The sequence below is a fragment of the Amphiura filiformis genome, chromosome 2, assembly GCF_039555335.1.
Source record: "Amphiura filiformis chromosome 2, Afil_fr2py, whole genome shotgun sequence".
NCBI classification, from domain to species: Eukaryota; Metazoa; Echinodermata; class Ophiuroidea; order Amphilepidida; family Amphiuridae; genus Amphiura; species Amphiura filiformis.
In genome coordinates, this window is record NC_092629.1 from 60,776,023 (window position 1) to 60,799,317 (window position 23,295).

At 37.6% G+C, this 23,295-nt stretch overlaps 1 protein-coding gene across 1 annotated transcript; it reads left to right on the forward strand.

Moving 5' to 3' along the window:
• Positions 1-384: 384 nt before the first annotated feature.
• On the forward strand, positions 385-23,100 carry LOC140141828 (b(0,+)-type amino acid transporter 1-like). The gene is made up of 12 exons (XM_072163695.1): positions 385-501; positions 3,096-3,243; positions 8,412-8,666; positions 10,414-10,539; positions 10,816-10,921; positions 12,677-12,721; positions 13,012-13,135; positions 16,261-16,364; positions 17,301-17,397; positions 21,526-21,675; positions 22,417-22,539; positions 22,882-23,100. Exons 1-12 carry the CDS (start codon positions 385-387, stop codon positions 23,098-23,100), a joined length of 1,614 nt encoding a protein of 537 aa, XP_072019796.1.
• The last annotated feature ends 195 nt before the right edge of the window (positions 23,101-23,295 follow it).

Below are 23,295 nucleotides of genomic sequence, written 5' to 3' on the forward strand. Positions count from 1 at the left end.
CTGAGCGTTAAACATTGCGGTTAAAAGCTAGACATAGGTTTAGATACATTGCATAGAGGAATAGGAAATCATGCAAAAGTACTTGTTTTCAAACCTCTTATGTCCTTTGTATGGTCACCACTCACCAGCTTAGGTCAAAGGTCATAATGATGTCAAATGATCAAGTTGCTTCAATCATAATGTAACGTGACTCAAACTGTTCCTCTAATCATAAGGAACAAAAAAGTTAATTGTCATATTTCTGTAGGAAGCATAGTTCATGACTTTTACATAGTATTCAGATTTTAAAAATGGCTCCGATTCGCCCGAAATTTTCAGCTATTGTGTTTAACCGTTCTTGATATCAGCAACACCCAACACCATCCGTAAAGACTGACAGAAAACATGACTGGATATGCGAAGAATGAAGAGGAGGATACTACAAGTAGAAATAAAACTCGACGCGGTGAAAGGCACGATAGTATTGGAGACAATGCCGATAACGTGCATCTTAAAAGACAGGTAAGCTATCCTTTAGATGAATCAAACGAATCAAGTGATGGTCATAATTCATTCGGCCATCCTGCCCAATTGGGTGGATAAAACAGCTTAAAATTTCATTTGGCTACGGGTGATGGAATACAGTATAAAATATATATTCCGTATATGAAGAGCTTTGTTTCAAAACCCCTTACATCCACTTTTGACATTTTGAGAAATACAGCTTTTTTTTAAATTGTGCAAGTATTACTTGTTCGATTTGATTCAATTTGGGTTCGGATAAAGTGTTGATGAATAGAAACTAAAATAATAGTTTTGGTACAATTTTCATGCCTTCCTATTTATTTTATTATTTGTTTAATATCACGCCTGTTGTGGATGTAGGGGCTTTTGCAACAAAATAAATCTACCCCTTTTCTAGAAACCACCTTTGCAATCAAATTTGAGCCCATTTGTTTGCACTACTTTATGTAACTTGACTAAATGCTTTCAAAATCAGAAAGAAAAATTGAATTATCTCATTTACTTTTTTTATTATGAATTTTGAATTAAATCCGGCAAAATGACGTGTATGAGCATTTCCGAAGCTACAGCTTTTGTTAATTTTAATGATTTTTTCATCTTGCCTTAAGGGCTGGGGTATGAACGTTTGGACAGTATTTATTTTGGGACATTAGAGCACATCAGACATATCGAATTGCATTCTGAATACGAAGAACATCATTCTGATATCAAATAATTTTTGAAAATTTTGATTTTTGAAATTCGCAATTTAATACACATTTTATGGCAAATCATTAAAATTGATATTTTTGATATTTAACAGTACTTGAAGTAAACTTTGTAAATCTGATGATTTATACTTAAAGTGTATGTAGGTGGGATGAAAAGCCGACGATCAATTGAAAATTTTGACCTTTGGTATTGAAGATATGGATTTTTTCCCAAAACAAAAAAAAAATTAGGTCTTTTTGGGAAAAAACCCATATCTTTAATACGAAAGGTCAAAATTTTCAATTGACCGTCGGCTTTTCCTCCCTGCTACATACACTTTAAGAATATATCATTAGATTTATATAATTTACTTCGAGGACTGTTATATATCAAACATTTGAAAAATATCAAATTTTTATAATTTGTCATAAAATTTGTATTATATTGTGATTTTCAAAAAATGAAAATTATTATCAGAAAGACATGCTTCGTATTCAGAATGCAATTCGATAGGTCTGAGGTGCTCTCATGTCCCTAAAAAATACTGTCGAAACGCAATAAACGCTCATTTTAGATCCCTTTTAAGGGATCTAAAATGAGCGTTAAAATACACTGCGGGGCCATTTATAAATGGAAAATATTTGCTATAGAAGGTTCCGACCTTAGCACTGCCGGACTTGCGGTATTGATGTTTTATAAGCCCTGGCGGGCTAGAGGAAACCTTCGTGAAATTGAAATATGATTGTCTGCTAGAGAAGACATTGATACTGCAGTTGAATTTAAGAACATATTTTTGGATTGGTTGTATTTTCTTATTTCTTACTTCTATGCTTTGTAAGATTGTGAAATTAAACACTTATTCGTGTGTAATAAGAATAAAGTGAAAATACGGGATAAATAAAGAGAAATCCACAGAGGAGAAAGAAACAGAGAAAGTACCACCAGTCAAAGTCACCGCATCATCCGATAATGAGGGCCGATTGTTTCATGAAATGCGACAGGCGCGACTGCTACGCAATTACCGCGTATTTTCATGGTCTATCGCGTAATCGCGAAAGCACGCAACGCTCTATTGCGTATACACATGTATGTAGTACATGTAGTAATACTACCAGGTTCAACGCCACTTATTATCTATTACACGAATATCAATGGGAAAATGGCTACTTTCGGGTGGAAATGCCAGTAATATCAGACAAAACTATGATTTAGATGCCAAATGATCAAAAACTCAACATAGGTTGACCTGAGACATTTCTTGCTTTAACGCACTGACCATAAACACCTTGAAATGGCAGTGCGCCCTCGAAGCTGAAAGCTAAAATATGATAGGGCGAATATTTATTAAAAACCAATGCCGTGCGTATGAATTTTGGTAATATTACAAAAACTGGCAATAACTTGATTTTAAAGCAGTCTTTTTAGATGCCATGCAAATAAAATAGTTACTCGTCGTATTTCCATGCATCGCCCAGGCCTATTAGTGGGGTATAACCTACTAAGTTTCGAAAGATGATATTAGTTTTGTTTAACATAATGCAATAAGGCCATAGATTCGAAAGATAAAGTGGTATAATGTGAATAAAACGTAAATAACATTAAAATGTTGGGTTATATAAAGGTCACGAAAACGTTTCAAAACGTTTTGTATGAAAACACACTACAACAATATTTTAAAAATGTTTTCAACATGTTATTGTAAAATATTTTTGCCAAATATTTTGTCAACACTTATATAAAATTACGTTAGAATATTTGCTGTAGGTTATTAACCCGACATTTAAACGTATTCTGGCAACCTTTTCTAACCTTTTGCAAATGATGTCCAAAACGTTTTGTGTTCGGCTCTGTTCTGCCGGTATATGCTATCAAATAACATTGATGATATCATCATCTTTCAGATTGGCCTTTTCACAGCCACTTGCATTATGGTAGGAAATATAGTTGGCGTAGGAATATTTATTTCACCTCAAGGTGTGTTGAGGCAGACGCAGAGCGTAGGAATGAGTCTCATTATATGGTGTTTGTGTGGACTTCTATCTATCATGGGTAATTTTTGTTTTAGAGATTTCGTTAAATGTTGTTCTGTAAGTCTGCATATTTTCCCAATACGTTTTTATATCTGTGGAATTCTATAACCCACTATCATTTGGTGATAGAACCTGGTGGCAGTCTGGCATGTGGATCGCCACTCCAGTGCCCGCCCGAATATTTTGCCATGGATGAAAGTGTATTATGTACTGCGGGGCCCTTATATTGGGCCCCACTTGGAGTGTTTAGTCGTCGTGTGGGAGTCGTCGGTCTCGGGCCTGCCGGATTTGTGGCCTTAATTTTTCAGTATCAACAAAACACATCAAGGCCGCATGGCCGGCAGGCCCGAGGCCGGCGACTCCCATTATGACAACTAAACACTCCAAGCGGGGCCCCAATATAAGGGCTCCGCATTGTAAGAAAAACCTTAATGTAAGATTGACCAACAGTATACCGTAATGTAATTTGACAGAATATATATATTCTACTTTCAATATGTCGATAGCCATTTTTAATAAGTCGACTTGGCATGTTAATTTATCTTACCATGTCAACATCCATTTTTTTCTGAGTTGATTCGGCGAAATAATTTATCTTGACATGATAACATAATGCTGATAATAATTCGACATGTCAAGATAATTATCTTACCAAGTCGTGGCATTTAGACACTTCCATCATAGGCAACTAATAATGGTTGGCAACATAAAGGCATCAAAAAAGAACGTGCCCACTAGATTGGGTAGTCTAAACTCTGAGCGACGTATAAGAAATAAAACGGATATGGACGTGAATCAAATCAGAAATTGTAGATTAGTGCGATTGACAATGTTGCCAATTCAGGGGCGATCAGTGTGTGCCATCCATCTGATGACCATGCTGACAGCGTCTTTTTTAATCTAGAGAGCATTTTGCATGGTTGATACGTATTAAAAGGGCATTTCGTGATCCACAGCCTCATCCCCCACTTTTCTCAAAAAAAGTTGAGATTTTATATCACTGGAATACTCTGGCTACATAATGTTTATGTACAAAATATTTCTTGCAGATTAATTCGTTTAGCAAAGATATCGCGAAATTTAAATTTCGTTCTGGTGCACCAGAACGAAATTACAACGTATTGTCTATGGAGCAGTGTAATTCACACAAACGCAAAATCGGAATCAATTGAAATTTTGGGAATATGCTTTTTCGTGGATATGTACTGAAAAATGTCATAAAAAGAGGATGCTAGGATCACGAAATACTCCTTTAAAACGTATTCATGGTATTATTTCACAATGAAGCTGCAAGTTTTTAATATCGCACTAATGTTAATTACTCATTAATTTCTCGAGCATTCCGTTTTCTTTAAAAACAAGTAAGGTATCCTCTCGGTTGAGAAATGTGAGAAATAAGAAAAAGGGAATCAAGTGACGTATCAAATTGGATATTCACACGTAGCGGTATATAGATAAAAACTTTTTTTAAAACTTCAACACTATATACTAAATTTGATCACTTACCGGGAGCGCTTTCACAGTACCAATTGCGTCCTCAGCCGGATGTTACAGCCCTAATGCTTTACCATGCTTATGACTTACGTCACACATACGTCGCTCGGTTCACGATCCATTTACGTTTCAACCTGGCGTGTTTTAATAATCGTGTGACACCTTTCATTCGATTGCCGACCCCAGAAGTAAAGGGATTTCGTGCGAGAAATGCCATAAAGCGGAAATATAACGAGCAGGTACAGCAAAATAATTTCACTTTGGACATTTTAAAGGGAAAAAAGAACATATCAATTTGTAAGCGCTCTTTTTTAAAAGTCATAGTTCATTTAATTTACAACCGTATAACAAAACAGGCGAAAATAGTAACTTTTTGCACAAGATTTGCAATTTAAAGAGAATTGACCATTGCTCGTGTGCTTTTTCATTTAATGACATAAAATTTGAAAAATATTGTAAGGAACCCTTGAGGTTGTGACTTTTACAACCTACATTTTGGTCAAAAAATGTGCTTGGAAAGGTAGTTTTCAACAAATTTTACACATTCGCCTTGCTATAACATTGAATCGCGTTATCTGTTGACCTATAGTGACTGAAAGTGTTTTTAGGGGGAAGTGTTAGCTTTCGTTTGATACAAAACAAATTCTTATTGGATGAAGGGAACACTTGAGGTTTCAACGAAAAACAATCAAAGAGGCCCATTTTCAGCTAGAAGCTCCACAGCTCTTACATTGCTATGTACTCACCACCTGTGTGCTCAGGTGTATCGAGGTGGAAACTGTGCGCATGATGCATGGTTTATAATAGAATCGTTTTTGTATAGAAATTCATAGAGTTTGGATTTGATTGTTGGCAAGTTTTACATGAAATGTTATGACCATGAAATGTTATGACCATTGGAGGATTAAGCTTCTGAAGGCGTCAGGGAGAGCCCTCCCTGTAAACAAGATAAAGAATAAAAGCCCCTCGTACAACTACACAGTCACTAAAAATAGGACTAACTGTTAAATCTTCTCCCCCGTAGGACTACATAGTAAACGAATTCCACTGTAGGAATACACTGACAGTAAAAAAAGACAAAAACAACAAATTTGCCCTGTAGCAATACTCCCCCAGATCTACACGGTGAATAAAGGGGAAAACACTATAGGACTTCTGGGCAAAACATATCTTCCTGTAGGACTACATTAAATAACATCTACCCCTGGATATCAATACAAGTAAAAGAAGTGTCGTGATGCAAAGAAACATGGTTCAACAGCAGATGCGATGAGCTTGAGAAGCAGAGGCATACAGGCCCCAAAGAAATGTACCGGATTATTAAAGAGGTTTGTGGAAATAAGGGGTGTACCTCAGCTGGTTGTATCAAGTCGAAGGATGGAGATATCATTGTGGATTGGTACCAGATCATCAAAAGATGGACTGAATATACCCAGAAATTCTGCAATCTGAAGTGCAATCGGTGGTCCACAATACGATGAGTTAGGAGTGGAACTGTTTAAGAACTTAGATGAGTTGGGGGATAATGAATTTGCCAGAAGTGTTGAATGAGATCTATAACTTAGGTGAAATTTCTCCAGAGCTGAGCAAGTCCATATTTATTGCTTTACCAAAGAGACCTGGGGCTATATTATGTGAGTTACTCAGGACAATAAGTATAATGAGTCATGCAGTGAAGATCCTGCTGAAGGTGTTGATGAAGAAAGCAAGGAATAAAATCAGGCCAGAAATACCAAATCTGCAGTGTGGCTTTATGGAGGATTGTGGAACCAGGAACGCAATTTTCATGCTGAGAATGTTATGTGATAGGGCAATAGAAATGAAGCAAGACATGTATAATGTGTTTTATTGATTACACCAAGCCATTCGACATTGTAAAACATAAGGAGCTGTTGAATATTTTGACATTGATGGAAAAGACCTCAGAATTATCAGAAATTTGTATTGGAACCAGACAGCAGAAATCAATGATGTTTGTTGAAATCAAGAAAGGAGTTCGGCAAGATGGGTTTTGTCGCCAGATTTGTTCAATTTGTACAGCGAGTGGATACTAAGAGAACTGGAGGATTTACCAGGAGTGAAGATTGGTGGGACAACTTATTAATAATCTTAGGTACGCAGATGACACTGTCCTGATAGCTACATCTGAGTCAGACCTTCAACAAATAGTCAACAAAGTTGTGACTGAAAGTCAGAAGCAAGGACCGTTCAACAACTGCAAGAAAATTGAGTGTGTGGTAGTTACCATGGTTACAAAACAAAAGGGTGTTCTTATTAATTTGCAACATTAAAATCATGAGGGCAATCTGAAGCAAGTTGATGGGCTTAGCTATCTGGGAAGCTGGATCACATCAGATGGGAGGTGTGACAGAGAAATCAATAGGAGAATTGCAATGGCAAAAGACACTTACACAAGGAAGAGCATCCTCCTTTGTAATATGAATATCACCATGAGTATAAAACTCAGGGTCTTAGATTGCTATGTACTACCAATTCTGTAATATGGTTGCGAGAGCTGGTTAGTCTCACAAGCAATGGATGATCGTTTGCAAGCAACTGAAATGTGGTTCCTCAGGAGAGTGTTGAGGATCCCTTGGACAAGTCACACCACAAATGAAACAGTATTGCATAGAGCTGGCAGTCAACGGATGCACCTGAAGGAGATCCGGAAACTGCAACTTGATGTCCTAGGCCACTGTATGAGGAAAGAAGATCTGGTGTGCTTGTTTCTTACGGGGAAGATTAATGGAAGGAGAGACAGTGGGCGCCAGAGGACAACATATCTTCTGAGTATCGCAGCCTGGACGGGTGTGGATAACATCAAGCTGTTGAGATTGGCAAAGAACAGGATGGATTGGCATTATATGGTCGCCCACGTCACTGGATATGGCATATATATATAGAGAGAGAGAGAGAGGGACCCCTGTAGGACTACTAACACATTACAATAAAAACAAAAGAGCCCTCAATATCATTGTCACCATTATATGTAAATAAGATATAATGACCAGTATAATGCTCAAGAGGTGTGGTCAATTAGGTGTTCATACACAGTCCCTGGTATTACAATCAAAACTGTGTGATTGCTAAGGGTATTGTTAATTCAGTTAACGTATCCAGACTGCAGGCATATGATCTTCAGACAGATGACAGGACATAAGTCATATGTCAACATTAGTGTATATTGCGTTGCTGTGAAAATATTTAGCTCGCAGGGAGCTTAACATAATTTGACACCCTTAGCGTAAACAAAACCAAAATTTGATGTTTTATTGGCGTGCGAACAACCTTGTTCTTCGCATTGCAAAAATCCGTTTTCCAAAATAATGTAAACTGTAAAAGTTTTCGGCTGAGGACGCATGTGGTACTGTGAAAGAGCTCCCGGTAAGCGATCAAATTTAGTAGTGTTGAAGTTAACCAATTCTTTTAATCAAGTGAGGTATCATGTTGTATCTAACAAAATTCTCTACATGTTCCTCTGAATTTGATTGCTTTTAATTAATTATGCTCAAAGTTATTTTTTGACGTGTTTAGTAGGTAGGTAATGGCCGCCTATCGCCTTCTTGTTTATCACCATATGCGGACATTGATTGGCCAAATGCAACTCTTGAGGTGAACAACTTGTTACATAAAATACATTTACCAATGAAACCATTTTATAAAACTTGTTAATTAATTTTATTGTCTACGCAGGAGCACTCTGCTATGCTGAACTTGGAACCATGGTACCAGTTTCTGGCGGAGAATACGTTTTCATCAAGACCGCATTTGGAGACGCTCCAGCATTTTTGGTCTCTTGGACTCTAAATCTGATAATAAGGCCGTCTGGTCTGGCTATAATATGCTTGGCGTCTGCCAACTATGTTATGGCGCCATTTTATGAAGGCGTAGATCATACATGTGGTCCACCGGAGATCGTGCTGAAAATAATGGCTATTATTTGTGTGCGTAAGTGTTTGTGGCTACGTTTTACATGCTTACAAATGTATTTAAAAAAAGCCAATCATGCCTTGCACATTTTGATAACTCATTGTTTGTGTAAATAGTCCTAAAATTGTTACTATTGTTACCAGGGTTTACTTAAATGCACAAATCACGGATATTTACGCGTTTACGCACTTTTCATACCCCATCAAATGCAAAGCGAAAAGTCCAACGCGTACAAAAACTCGTGCGCGTTCATAAATTCAATGATTTGATGCAGGAAAACCCGATATTTTCATCTGGCCGTGATAGACGACAAATTATACCCTTCTTAGCAGAATGAACGATGGGATTAATGGCTGTGGCTAGTGGTGGCACGAGTCAATAGTTAGAGAATAAAGGTATTGGTTTTAGCCACTGGAGTGCATCTATCGTCTCATATAACACGGGTGACATCATTATTTTAAGTAAAACAACGAGGCGCAGCTGAGTTGTTTTACGCCAAAAATAATGATGTCGCCCGTGTTATATGAGACGATAGATGCACGACAGCGGCTAAAACAATACCTTTATTCTCATTCTTAAACACTTCAATTCAAATAGAAATATCATAAGTATTACAAATTTTAATCAAATTAAATCCTACATTTTACAAGGAACTACCTAGGGCTTAAAATCGATCAGTCCCGTTGTTGCTATGCGCCTCCGATTGGTTCAAATAGCGAGCACGCGTATCGCGTTGATGCACACGCGCTGACCCGTGTGATATCGTGTCATATCACACGGAAAAGAATCGATGAGATTGCAGGAACGTTCTCAAGTGTTTAAGAATAATAAATAGTCTTTAGTTGCAAACATTTTCGCATCGCCCACCCACATTTTAGATTCTTGAGCGTCCTGGCGAAAACAAAATAATTTGGGTTAAAAATACAGTAAACAAATACCCCCGGGCAATGTTTTATATCCCTTCAGATGAAAAATTTACAATTGAAAGGGTAAAAATAACCAGATATCTCTGCCCAGAATACTTATGTGAAATTTGATCTTTTTTCAGCCAGACCAAACCTTGACATATCTGCCGGGAAATGAGTATAATCATAGGTTAATAAATGCGTATTACTTGCTGGGAATGAAATTGTACAAAACTTAAATGCACGCGTACGGATATGTTGATGCGTCGTAATGCACGAGCCCCGAAAGGGGGGGGGAGCGCATTAGACGCATCAACATCTCAGTATAAGTGCATTATTTTGTACAATTTCTCGAGCAACAAGTGAAACGCATTTATTAACCTATTTCATAAACGAGAAAAATATTCAACGACTTTTGCTATTTTTATAACAAAATTGTCACTAAAAGTGTTGGAGAATACAATCAATGTAAATGTATCTCCCGCAAGAAAAATGAACGCGTCCGAAAGCACTGTGCGTAGTAAGCGCCTGTGCATATACACAATCAATGCGTGGTTTGAATTTTTCTAACGATTGCTCTGGTTGGTTCTCGTTATCTAAGAGTGTATTCACGTTCTTTCATGTGCAAATAACCAAATGCACACTCTAATGGATTTGTGCGTCTATCAGGAAATACACTTTTGTTATGCTATAATCTTCTGAAATGTATGCATTGGAACTGGAAGCAGGGAGACGGGCCTCAAACTCACAGTTTTTATTTTTGTCATCACACTTTTTATTAACTTCAGCAATAAAGCAATAAAGACACATAATGATTTCTTTATCTATTTATAACTATTTATTTGTTTTGTTTCTCTCAGTACTACTGGCCGCAGTAAATGCCTATAGCGTAAAACTTACTTCATACTTTGCTTCTTTCTTCACCGTTTCCAAACTACTCGTGCTTGGTATCATTATTGTAATTGGAGTTACACGAATAGGACAGGGTAAGTACTGTATATCTCCCACCCATGGAAGGGGAGGCTCATCATGTATGATAGTGTAACATTTGCGATCAAATCAAATAGAAACCTCACAAAAAGAATGTCCGCATTTGTTTGAGTGGTCACCAATAATTGTAATGGAAGCCACGAGTTACTGCTCATTTCAGATGAGTCAACACAATTTAACACCGTAAAAACTAGTGGTGTGAAAAAGAAAAACCATCAACCATGTGTCAACTGCAGATAGTTTTTTCTACAACATTTGTTATTCATTTTCAGGTCATACAGAACATCTTCATGTCAAGTCATCTTTCGACGATGCGCCAAACAATATATTCTCTTACGGTATTGCATTTTATCAAGGGTTATATCCTTTAGACGGTTGGTAAGTAGAATACAAAATAATAATAACTTCTCAAGAGGGTGATTGTGAAAATTATTGTTTACGCGTGTGGTGTCATGGTGTGGAAACCCTCCACGGCAGTTGAGGCTTTTTGTCCGCCTTGAAACCGTTACGGTAATTTTTAAAAACACAAGTTCCACAACAACCATTGGTCAATAGATTGAAACGAAATTGAATAGCAATATAAGTATAAATATTTTTGGAACCCACATATCGAGAGGAACAATTTGTGACGAGTCGCAACAAAAGGTACACCTTGTCGGTTACCGTACAAACCTCGGGGAGCTAATCCTAGTTGCGAAAGTCCCTGGGTTTAATTGTTTAGTTGTTGTTAAATGGTTTATGGATTGATGTGGGCTGTAGTGGTCAGCGACAACCTGTAAAGTGTGCTGAGGCTTGTAGATTAACGTCTAGGCATTGTGTCTGTGCGTAGCGCACTATAGATCACTGCGCTTTCCCCCTATATATCATCACCCTGCTACGATCCTTGATAATTGCATGCCTAGTCATTTTTTGTAATTTTGAGAACAAAATATGGTTCAAGCATGCCTCAGTTACGTAATCAGTAATCACCCTTCACTAGACGGAACTCTATCATCCTTGTCTAAAACCTTCGTGGATTCCCGATCAATGTTGTGGTGAGATTCTGTCTTATATTCTGCAACATCAAAGGGTTTGTGGCTGGGGCAGTTGACTTGTGCTTCTTCAGTCTAATACCGAGTTGTCTACCTGTATGGCCGATGTACGAACTTGTACACTCTCGGTAGGGACTCTATTGGCGTGGGATCCGTAGGTGAGACTTAACAGTTTCCTCAGCGTATTGTGTGGTCTGAAGCGGGAGTCCGCTTGTAGCAACACCATAGGTCTTTAAAAAATACGCCGGTGTTTCTGCGTCAACCCCTCTATAAAGGGTAGGGTAACGAAAGTGGATGATTTCTTACCCTCTACCTGGTTGGCGTTTGTAGGAGGGTCAGGAATGTTCTTATGCTTGTCTTTGGATTTGGCCTGACCAAAATTCCAATTGCGATATCCACAGACTTGACTTAACAAGCAGATTTTGTTCAACATCCTTTACCCTTTCCTCCTGGTCTGTCACAGCAATGTCAGGTCTGTCAAATAATGTCCTGATGACACTTAGTTTGTGTGCGATTGGATGATGTACTGGTGAATCAAAATGGACGTATTGACCCGTGTGTGTCGGTGGAGATAATCACGTTTCGCGAAACATTAGTGTCCAAGAAAGCGTGGTATCCGTCATCTTCAGTTTAATGTGCGAATTCTGGCTGTTATTTATTCTGAGAAAATATCCACATCCCTTTTGTGAGTGACTAAGTAGGTGTCATCCACATAACGAGGCCACACGGATGGTTTAAGAGGTGCGTAAGGCAGTTGTCTCAAAATGTTTCATACAGGTGTGCGATTACCGGGCTGACCGAATTGCCCACAGCACATTTCCCATATTGATGGTAATATTATCCTCAGAAAACAAAGTAGGTAGTGCTAAGACAAAAATCTAAAGAATGGTCAGCCGTGAGATCAGTCTTTTCTTTCCAGCTGGTATCCTTCTCCAATAAAGTATTCGCTACATTCAACGTGCTCCCACCACGGCCACAGATCCTACCTGTCTAGCTATTGGGCCTTACACGCAAGAAGGAGTATAAAGAGGATTGACCAAAGAAAAATGAATCATTTTTATCTTTAAACACCCTACATTTGTTCATGTATCACTTTCATTAGGAACACTTTGACGTTTATTACCGAGGAATTGGAAAATCCGAATCGGTAAGCAAATGTTGTATTAGGAATTAATAATTTAACTTTTTAGGGTTATTTTACTTTCAACGTAGAAATTACAAATAACAAATGGGGTAAATTAAATACGACACTGTAAAAATAAACGAGATCACAGATAATTTCGGAATCTTGCCTCAGTGGGTAGTTGTGTTTGAAATGCGGAGGCCGCTGTTTCTGGTAATTCTATTATTCTAGAGTTGCTACTTGGTTTCTCCGATCTCCTCGAAGGGCCCATTTAAATTTATTAAATATGACCCGCTTTCTATTATCCATTAAAGGAATCTGCCTATCGCTATACTACTAGGTCTGTCAGTCGTAACAATAGCTTATCTTCTGACCAATCTGTCTTATTTTACTGTATTGTCGGTGGAAGAGTTCTTACGATCTGAAGCTGTAGCTGCGGTAAGTAATAAGCGGTGGCTCCGGCAGCCCTCAATAATGGTGACATGGACTCATGGGGTCAACAGGGGGCCTCAATAACGTGGGCTTGACCCCATTGCCCTCCCTCAAGATCTTCCGATGCCTACGATATAAGAATGGAAGAATATGACCCATTTCGTCGGCCGTATTACATACTGACGCATTTGCAAAATACGCATTTCGAGAAAATCGAACTTGGAAATTTTCATTCATCACTATCAGAGCATAACTTATTCTGCAAAAACAAATCATTTTTAGATAAAATACGTCACTATGTGAAAAGGACTAATGTCAATTTCGCCGTTCAAATTAATACGTCGTGCAAATACGTCAGTATGTGATACAGTTGCGCAAGTACGTCAGTATGTGAAAAGGACAAAACAGCAATTTTACCGTGCAATGACAGAGTCGCGCAAATACGTAGCGCAAATTGCAGATACGATTTACTGAGCTTGCGCAGTATACGTCGTTATGTGATGCAGACATTTCAAAGTTTTGTAAATACGACATAATTAAATTAATGAATATTTTACTAATTAAGCCACTTTGAGGCATGGTTTTTGGTGAATATCCCAAAGTGCCGGGCGATCTTGACAGTGCAATACCCAGCAAACATAAAACGTTTTCGACATCATTCGCAAAATGTTATAAAAGGTTATCAGTAAACGTTTAAATGTCGGGTTATATAAAGGGTACATTAATGGTATAAAACGTTTTCATAACATTAAATAACATTTGTTGGTAATTTACTGCACAGCAAACACAAATGTTTTATAGAAAACATTTAAATGTCGGGTTATATAAAGGGTATAAAAACGTTTTAATAACATTCCAAAAACATTTTTGAAAACTTGGTACAATTCATTCTAAACAGAATGTTATTTTGGGGTTGAAAAAATATTTTGCAAAAATGTTTGCCCAAAATATTTACAATAACGTTTTTAAAATGTTTTCACGACCTTTATATAACCCGACATTTAAATGTTATTAAAACGTTTTGTAAAAACATATTAAGAACATTTCTGTGTTTGCTGGGTGCAAATATTTTAAAATAATGTTGTTTAAGTGTTGACAAAATATTTGGCCAAAAATGTTTGCAAAAATAGTTTACATTGACATTTCGAAAACATTTTTAAAATATTGTTCCAGTGTGTTTTCATACAAAACGTTTTAAAACGATTTCATGACCTTTATATAACCCGACATTTTAATGTTATTAAAACGTTTTTACCTAAACCAAAACCCAAAATATAACTTAATTAAAACGTTTTAAAAAGGTTTTTGTGTTTGCTGGGTAATTCGACTTCAAAATTGTGTATTGGATATAAAAAAATCTGGATGACTGCAAACAAACTGTCATTAAATGATAGTAAAACAGAATTCTTTATAGCTGCATCACCATATTATTCAAACATTTGCCACCAAATATAACTCTGTCTATTGGAAATGAACGCATCGAATCTGCAAAGACCATTAGGAATCTGGGTGCTTTTTTCAATACTCACATGACTATGTCTTTTCATATTACAAATGTTAGTAAATCTGTTATCTTTCATCTTCGAAACATCGCTAGAATTAGAAAATATATAGACCAATCTACATGTCATCATACCACACGTTCATTGATACTTTCTCGTCTTGACTATTGTAATGGCCTTTAATTCTCTCCTCATCACCATCTACTCATATTATTCGTCTACAACGTCTTCAAAACTGGGCAGCACGTCTTGTATTTGAAGTCGACCGAAAACACTCACCGGGTCCACTTTTGAAATCACTTCATTGGCTTCCAATACGCCAAAGGATCATTTTCAAATTACTTTTGCTTGTATATAAATGTCTTCACAACCAAGGACCAACATATTTATCAAATTGCTTATCATTGTATGTTCCAAAGAGACAACTCCGATCTTAGCTGGTGATAGAACTTTTACAGTTTTTGCATCAAAAGAGTGGAATAAGCTACCTGTCTATATTAGACAATCTTCATATACATATATATTCAAAAAAGCTCTTAAAACTTATTTGTTCCCTTAACATGTTCTTATTGGTAATTGTAATTTGTATTTTTAAGATGCACCTTCAAAATGTAGTTTTTAAGTGGTAGTATTAAGGTATTTTGTAAGCGCTCTGAGCCTTATGGAAATGGCGCAAATGCTCTTTGTATTGTATTGTATATAATATATAGAGTAGAACATAACATACTAATATACCAATTTTCTCAAAAATGTTAAACATGTCGAATACGTTAGTATGTGATACGGCCGACGATTTAATATGGGTAGTTCTAGTCTCATAAATAATATTATTATTTATGCAAAAACATAAGTGGCTGGTTTTTGTGTCCTCTGCGTAAAACACCACATACGTGCGAAAGTGGCTCAACTCGGGCGATTACCATGATTACGTAAAATCGGGCATAGCGTTTAAACATGAACTAGGAAAAAATCAAAGTTTTTCTGTAAGTCAAGATATTACTGATTCTACTCTATAATCACATTTACGCCTTTATTTTTGTCTGAACAGCAAAAATGCAATTGCTAATCATGAAAGTCAATTTTACGCGATGCAAGCTTGATATGCGCGAAAATGTCAAAAGTGGCCCAACTCGTTTTCTGGACGATTTAGTTAGTTGAGCATATCGTTTGATGAAAGTAATGAAACCAAGTCAAATTTTTTCTGTTACGATTCCACTGCATATGACATTGTGAAATGATCTCTTACTTTTTCTAAAAAGCGAAATTGCAATTGCATAATTTTTATTGTTACAGTCTGTATTTTGAAAATGTTCCAACATCTCAAGGGAGGGCACTTCCCCCCGCAGACACCCCCTCGCGTCACTCAAGCGCGACACGATGACAGCTTCACGGCCAGATATTCGTACCAGTTTTCGTACCAAAGAAACCGTTCGTTGGGTAACGATCATACGCGTGGCTTGCTATACCGTTCTGCTGGTTGGCATTAAAGGGGTCGATGGGTCAAATTCAGAGGGCAGGGAAAACAACTTCTCTCTTCATCTTCTTCCTTCCTTCCTTCCTTCCTTCCTTCCTTCCTTCCTTCCTTGGGGTGAAACATGTTGTAATTTACATTTTATTTTGTTTCCAAAGACATTTGCCGCCAAAACAATGGGTCGTATGTCATGGGTAATACCACTTGGTGTTGTGTTATCAATATTCGGAGTCCTTAGTACAGGCTTGCTTCTCTCTGCCAGGTAAGCCTACAGTTTGTCCACTCTGAAGTACAAAGTGACTAAACAGTCCGCAGTGATGCGTCTCTGCTGCAGGTATGCGTCGGTATTTCGTACTTCAGACTAGACTGACTGTAAACGCCATGGTCAACTCAAAACGACAAAGTGAGGTTACATTTCTGTTGTAAGCATTAGTTGATCATATATCAGCACGTCAATGTTTTAAGGTTCAAATGGTAAGATTGGATTTATTTATTTATTTAAATTGGCGTTGTTTAAAAAAATGTACAACACTTTATAAATTGATAGTTTTGTCACAAAATAACAAAAATATTCAAAAAGCTTAAGAGATCTTTAAATGCGGGTTTCTGCTTCCAGTGTAATTTGACATTGTCTTTTTGGTGCACTTAATATTGTAAAACATAGTTTTTTTGGTTCCCTTTTGAAGACCTAAAACTTTTTGACCCCCCCCCCCCTCTCCATTTTGCCCAGCCCCCACCAAAGTATTTATGAACACTCCCTTAAGCACACGTGAAATATGCATGTTTAACACCTAATTAGTTGTTTGGTTATCAAAACCTTCCTTCACCCAATGGAATTTGGGGAGCTGCACAGATAATTGGTGGATGTCACAATCTAAGTGCGGATAGGTCTGCGCCTGAGGTTCGGCTGCAACTGGCCTAGATGATGCGATCTGATTGTGATGATTCACCATGGCAGCGAAATTACAGCGCTTTGAATCCTTCAAGATCTAGCTGGAAAAAGGCGCTATATAAATCCGAAATGTATTTATTTTTAATGACATTCTATACCAACTGGGTGCTTGTACAAATACAAAGTGATTTATTTGAAGAAAATAATGGATTCCATCGTCATGCAGCTACCTGTATAAAAGTATTATAGTGCATCCATTTTGAGAACCCGAATTTTGATCCCACCTGCATTTGTCTTATTCTTCAGATTACCGTACGTTGCAGCTCGTGAAGGACATATGCCTGGTATTCTATCAATGGTTCACGTTACACGACACACCCCACTGCCATCCATAATTTACTTGGTAAGGACAACTATAAGGAAAACTAAACTCCTCAACAAAAGTTGATTATCTCAGATTATTTGTGACATGTTCATATCGTGCTGCATATCAATGCATAACTTTTTTTCCCTTTACAATGAACCACATTTAAAACAATCATTCCTTTTCACGTCTGAGTACACATCTTGTGAATGTAGTGGGGTCTCAAACCGAATGTGCCGAATTTATTCTGTGCAGTAAACTGCAATCTCATATCTCCACAATCTGGGACCTAATGCAATCCTCCAAGATGACAACGCTCGCTCCTACAAGTCAACGACTACCTACAGAAAATTGAAGTAGAGAGAATGGAATGGCCTGCCATCAGCCCAGACCTTAACCCGATTGAACACTTGTGAGACCAGCTGGTCGTGCTGTGCGTGCCAGCATGGCCAGAGTAGCCAATGTAACCACATTGAATGACCTGCGACGAATTAGGTTGAAGAATGGAACGCCATTCGACAGCAACGTATGACCAGGTTGGTGAGCAGTATGAGAAGGAGTTGCCTGGCTGTAATGGCTGCATATGGTTTTTCCACCCGCTATTGAGGTATAGTGACTAGTGTTGTTTCGGCACAGAATGGTCAATTTGGCACATTCTGTTTGAGACCCCACTACATTCACAAGACATGTACTCAGCCGTGAAATGGTAATTGTGTCAAATGGGGTGTCACTGTAAAGGAAAATAACGTAGCTATCCATTGATGTAAAACACGATATGAACATATCACAAATAATCCCCCCCCCCCCCAGCTAGGTAAAGAAAGAAGAATCGGATAGCATTGCGTGTTCGTCAGAACTGAAATGCACTTGCCACTTGTTATCCACCAGTTTTGAAAGTGGGAGGAGCTTTAAAAAACATGGCTCTTAAAAGTGGTACGCACTCAGTTTGAATGGGCCAAATGTTATAAACTTACAGTACACAAAGAAACAGCGTGACATTGGACAACCAGGAATGCGCGCATTTGTTTTTTACCGTAAGTTTATAACATTTGACTCCAGGCAGGTGGTTAACGCCGTGCATTCTCTAAATTCAAAAAATTTCCTTTGTCAGCCCTGTAATTGAATGGGATTATTTTGAAATTTAAAAACGCTTAAAATATCACAAACAAGTAGGCCTATGTTAATAAATAATATTAGTACAAGCTAAAACCGTTGGGGTTCGATAATGAACCCCACAAAACTAACCTTCAAAGTAAAATTTGATTATTACTGGGTGAGAGTCGCTGTGACGGTTTTAAATTCGCCGTGTTGGTTAGGCTCCAATCACACAGTATGCAAATTGAATGGCGGGTACCAGTGATCACGGCAGCTGCGAAATTCAGTCCCGATTTACTTCCGTGTTCCGATTGTGTGGAAAGTGCCATACGGCCATGGAGCTTTATACGGCTTAACAGTTTTGCCGTCTCTCTATATCATGTCATCCGCCGCCTGACTCCAGGGAGGCGTTCAGACTCTCTGAGTACGAACCACTTTTAAGAGGCCAATTTTTAAGCCCCTCCCTTGTTCAAAATATTGGTACATTACAAGTGTATTTCAATTGTGATGAATGCCAATTGCTGACGAAGTTTAAGAAATGTCACCTCAAACCCCTATGAATTTGATAACAACAGCACAATGTTGCATAAGGTCCGAAATTGTATCCCCCACAAAGCTAAAATACGGCCGCCCTAAATCCGCCATTTTAGGCAAATTCGCTACATTAAGAGCACCATAATGTAAACTTATGGAAAGTACTTTTTTTTTCTATCAAACAATTATTTTACACCATCTCCCGACACACCCCAATTAATATTTAGCCCGTGCGGTTTATGCAGACTCCGTCTAGAGCAGTCTTGGAATTTGGCGAAAAAATATTCCATTTCAAATGTCAAGTTTGTATATTCATTAAATGTACAAAAATTAGTAGTTCCAACCATCTGAGGTCAACTTTTAACTATGATCATTAAATGAGGGTTATTGACTATGCTTTAGACCATTTGACTCATGTAATAACATCTAGGATACCAACGTATACAATTTGGTAGATCAGTCAACTCTAATGATGTTGAACTTGACTGGGCCAATCAACCGACCTTTTCTGTCTAAATTTGTGAATATTTGTATGAATGAGATTGTTTCAATGGGAATTAAAAGTGAAATATCTGAAAAGAAACATGCCTAGTGTCATGTCTTGATAAAATTATATCAACCAGCCAAAGGTCTACATCAGTGGAACCAGTCAATGATGGAACAATTCGTCGGTCGCAACACATAGTGGCGTACGTGAAGGACAAAATACGTCTCCGAGCAAAACGTTTTTGAAGGATATGCTACTAGTAACTGCGTCGATACTCGTCCATTATTATCCTTCATTATTATAGTGGTCATATTCCATATGAAATTAAATATAAATAACTATTATAAGATAATAGCTAGCTCTAAACCTGTACGCCACTATGTGAAACGGAAAGTTTGAAAAATCACTCTACGCCACTATGTGTTGCGACCGACGAATTGATATATGATTGGGTCATTCCTTTTAGGGGATTTTGTATACTCTGTGCGTTTTATACGCATATCACCCCAAAAATAAGCGCAGCAGAAACACGTTATTTAATGTTTCTACATGAATGAGCTTTATTAAAGTATCAAAAATCAAAAAACGGAATTGAAATCGGTCAATGCATTGTGATGTAGTGTCAATATTAAGATGCTCGTAAATGGAATTAAAACCTGCCACAAATGGCTATAATGACAAAATTGGCACATTTCGAGATTTTGAAGGTTTATTTGGACCCTTGCTTGAAAAAGCAACGTTAATTTAAGTATCACAGGTTAAATGCCTATCTTTCCTTACTTTGTTAAAGAAAACAAAATTAAAAAATATATCATTGAATAATATACTATTTTAGCAATTTCAGCCAATCTGCAGACAAATTAAAGGTGAAAAAATGATCAAGTTCAGCTAATATGCAAAATTGATGCCAATAGAAAACCGTACATGATATCAGGGTGCGTTTTTTGCACACATATGTATACAAAGTTATTTCAATTGATGACAAAAAATACACAAAAAGTAATTAATTATGCAAATTAGCTAATTACATGTATTCATGATATTATTATGTAAATTACGCATGAGTAATTGTGGGATTTTCAATATTTAATGAAAGTCTATTCATTCACCATAAATTTGTCAACTAAGAACCTGTTATGATGTTGAATAAATAAACTGCAGTTAATTACTTAAATAAATTTATAATACAAAAAATACAAAGTTTGACATTTTGACGATGTCTTCAATAGCATTTTCATTTTTTTCTGTAAACATGGTATGTGTCACCATTGCTCAAAGCCAAACCGAAAAGTACAAATAAAAATTCATTTGCAATGAGACATTAAATTAACATTTTGTTATCTGGATTAACATGGGAAGACAAATGGTAAAAGGAAAAGCCATTCCACTGTAACGCGTATACAAAATAGTATGGCCTTGGACACACACAATGGCTTAGAGCTATTGTGGTTTGGAAAATTACTCCCTAAAAACTATCTTTGATAATGTTTTGTTTCAATTAGTTTTCCTCAAGTGTTTCATTCGTTGTCGACGGAAATAATTTACATGCTAAGAAAGATTAATATTTCAGTTAAATGGTGGTAGGTCCCTTTATTTTAATAGGCCTATTTACTGATTTATGAACGATCTTCAAAAATCCATTAAAAAAAGGCAGTAGCTCTTAAACAAAACAATATTGAATTTTTGAGGACCCGATGGTAGCCTCGGAAAGTCTTCACACACCATATATTAAAAATTCAAACAATTTGGATAAATGAAGCATATGAGGAAATTCATTTTTCGACATAGATGTTTTCTAAAATTGGTCAACTTTGAAGCGCGCGCTTTTCAATTCACTGTTATGCTTGCATGCATAGTGTGGCAGAATTATTGTGCAGCCACTGTGACATCCCAAGACGTACTTTACGAAGCCTAAGAAGTCAAAATGCGCATCGTTACCATGGTTTCTGTGTATTTTGAGTGTGAATTTGAACGCAATTCATCATCGTTTATAGCTAGCAATAATTATATATATTGTAATAAGCGATATTTCTTCATTCTACATGTTCTAGGTCACATTGATTATCATAATGATCTTACCAGGAACAATAGATACACTTCTGAATTACTTCAGCTTTGTTAATTGGTTAGTTTACGGTAGTGCGTTTCTTGCCTTGCTGTGGCTGCGTTACAAACATCCGGATTGGAAGAGACCGATAAAGGTATCAAAATAATGCATTATTAAGGAAGTCTTGAATCTATTGTGAATTTGTGGAGACCGCATCGTGATTTTGAAGTATAAATTACCTAAATGTATATTTTTCGTAGAGTTTCCAAACTGACTAAGAAAAAGCATACAGTTTAGCTATAGTGGGAATTTCAATTGAATGAACGCAGCTTTCAATAGCGTGACGTTTTTTGCGTACACTGCGCGATGTACGCCAGCGTGTGCGACTGTGCGTGCGTAACGTGGAAGTGAATCCAACCATGCCAACGCACTCGTGATTGGTTAGCATTGTATCCAAGGTCGTGCGTTCGCGTTGTAGTTTGAAATACGGCATACGATCGCGGTTGGATGGAATATAGCTGGTGAAAGCTGTGTTCATTCAATTGCAATTCCTACTATAGATTGACTGATTTGGTTTTGGAATGAAAACACACCGATGTAAACCTTCGGCCCCACAAGGAGCCCTATTGGATGGCTCCTGTACCCCACCCATTTAAGTTCGCGTTTCGCGCTCGACACATTATTATAATACCGGCCAAATTATTTCTCTACACCCCCTGAAAAATGATCTAGCGACGACACTGTCTATTGCTTGTTTGTTTCTATACTACATGTAGAGTGTACTTTTCATATTGTTTCAATATACTATGTTAATTAATTGAACCTTTCAGGATATGTGAATTTTCGAAAATATAAAGCGAATATTACGCAATCATTTTGTTTCTATTCATTTTAGGTGCCAATCGTTATTCCTGCCATTGTACTCATAGCTTCTTTGTATCTGATTGCCGCACCTAGTATTGACAACCCGTCGGTAGAATTTCTGTACGCAGGGCTGTTTTTGCTTGCAGGACTGATTGTATATTATCCAATCGTGTATCGAAAACACGATTCTCGCTTAATAGGTTTGTATAGATCACATGTATATCATTGCTATTGACATTATCGATTAATTTGAAATAATAATTGATAACAAAATTAAGTTTCGGGCACACTGTCACCGCCGTCACCGTCAACCATATGTTTAGCTCTGTGTATGTCCTTTTCATTTCATTTCATTTTATTCGCTGTTAGATAACATACCAATGGTAAACTGCTTCACGAGTCCAACAATTCGCTCCCTCTCCAGATGCCCCACCCCCGATCGGAGAACCCCTTCAGCAACACGATGAACCAGCAACACCCCCACTCCCACCTCCAGAGCGCACAGCTCCCCGCAGCGGTCAGCCATACACATGACTTAGTGGTCATGCCCCTTCATAAACAAGTCCGCCATCACAGATCACGCGTCACATTAAAACCAAAGCATCGATTGGAAAAGAGCTGGGTTAACGCCAACAACGGTGATGAAGGGACACACTCACCAAATCATGCATATGACCAACCACCGCAAAGTCCGCACACTCCGGAACGAGAGTAGGAGTGCCGCCAGCCCCGCATCACCAATGACGTCCCTCGACCGGAAGATGAGACGTCCAAAACGCGAGCAAACTACCGGACCCGCAAAACAAAATTCACCAGTAGTACTACATGTATATAAGCACTACACATGTGTACATCCACATCAAAAACGATGCACCCGTCGGCCGTCACACGTGTTCTATTCCACATAAAC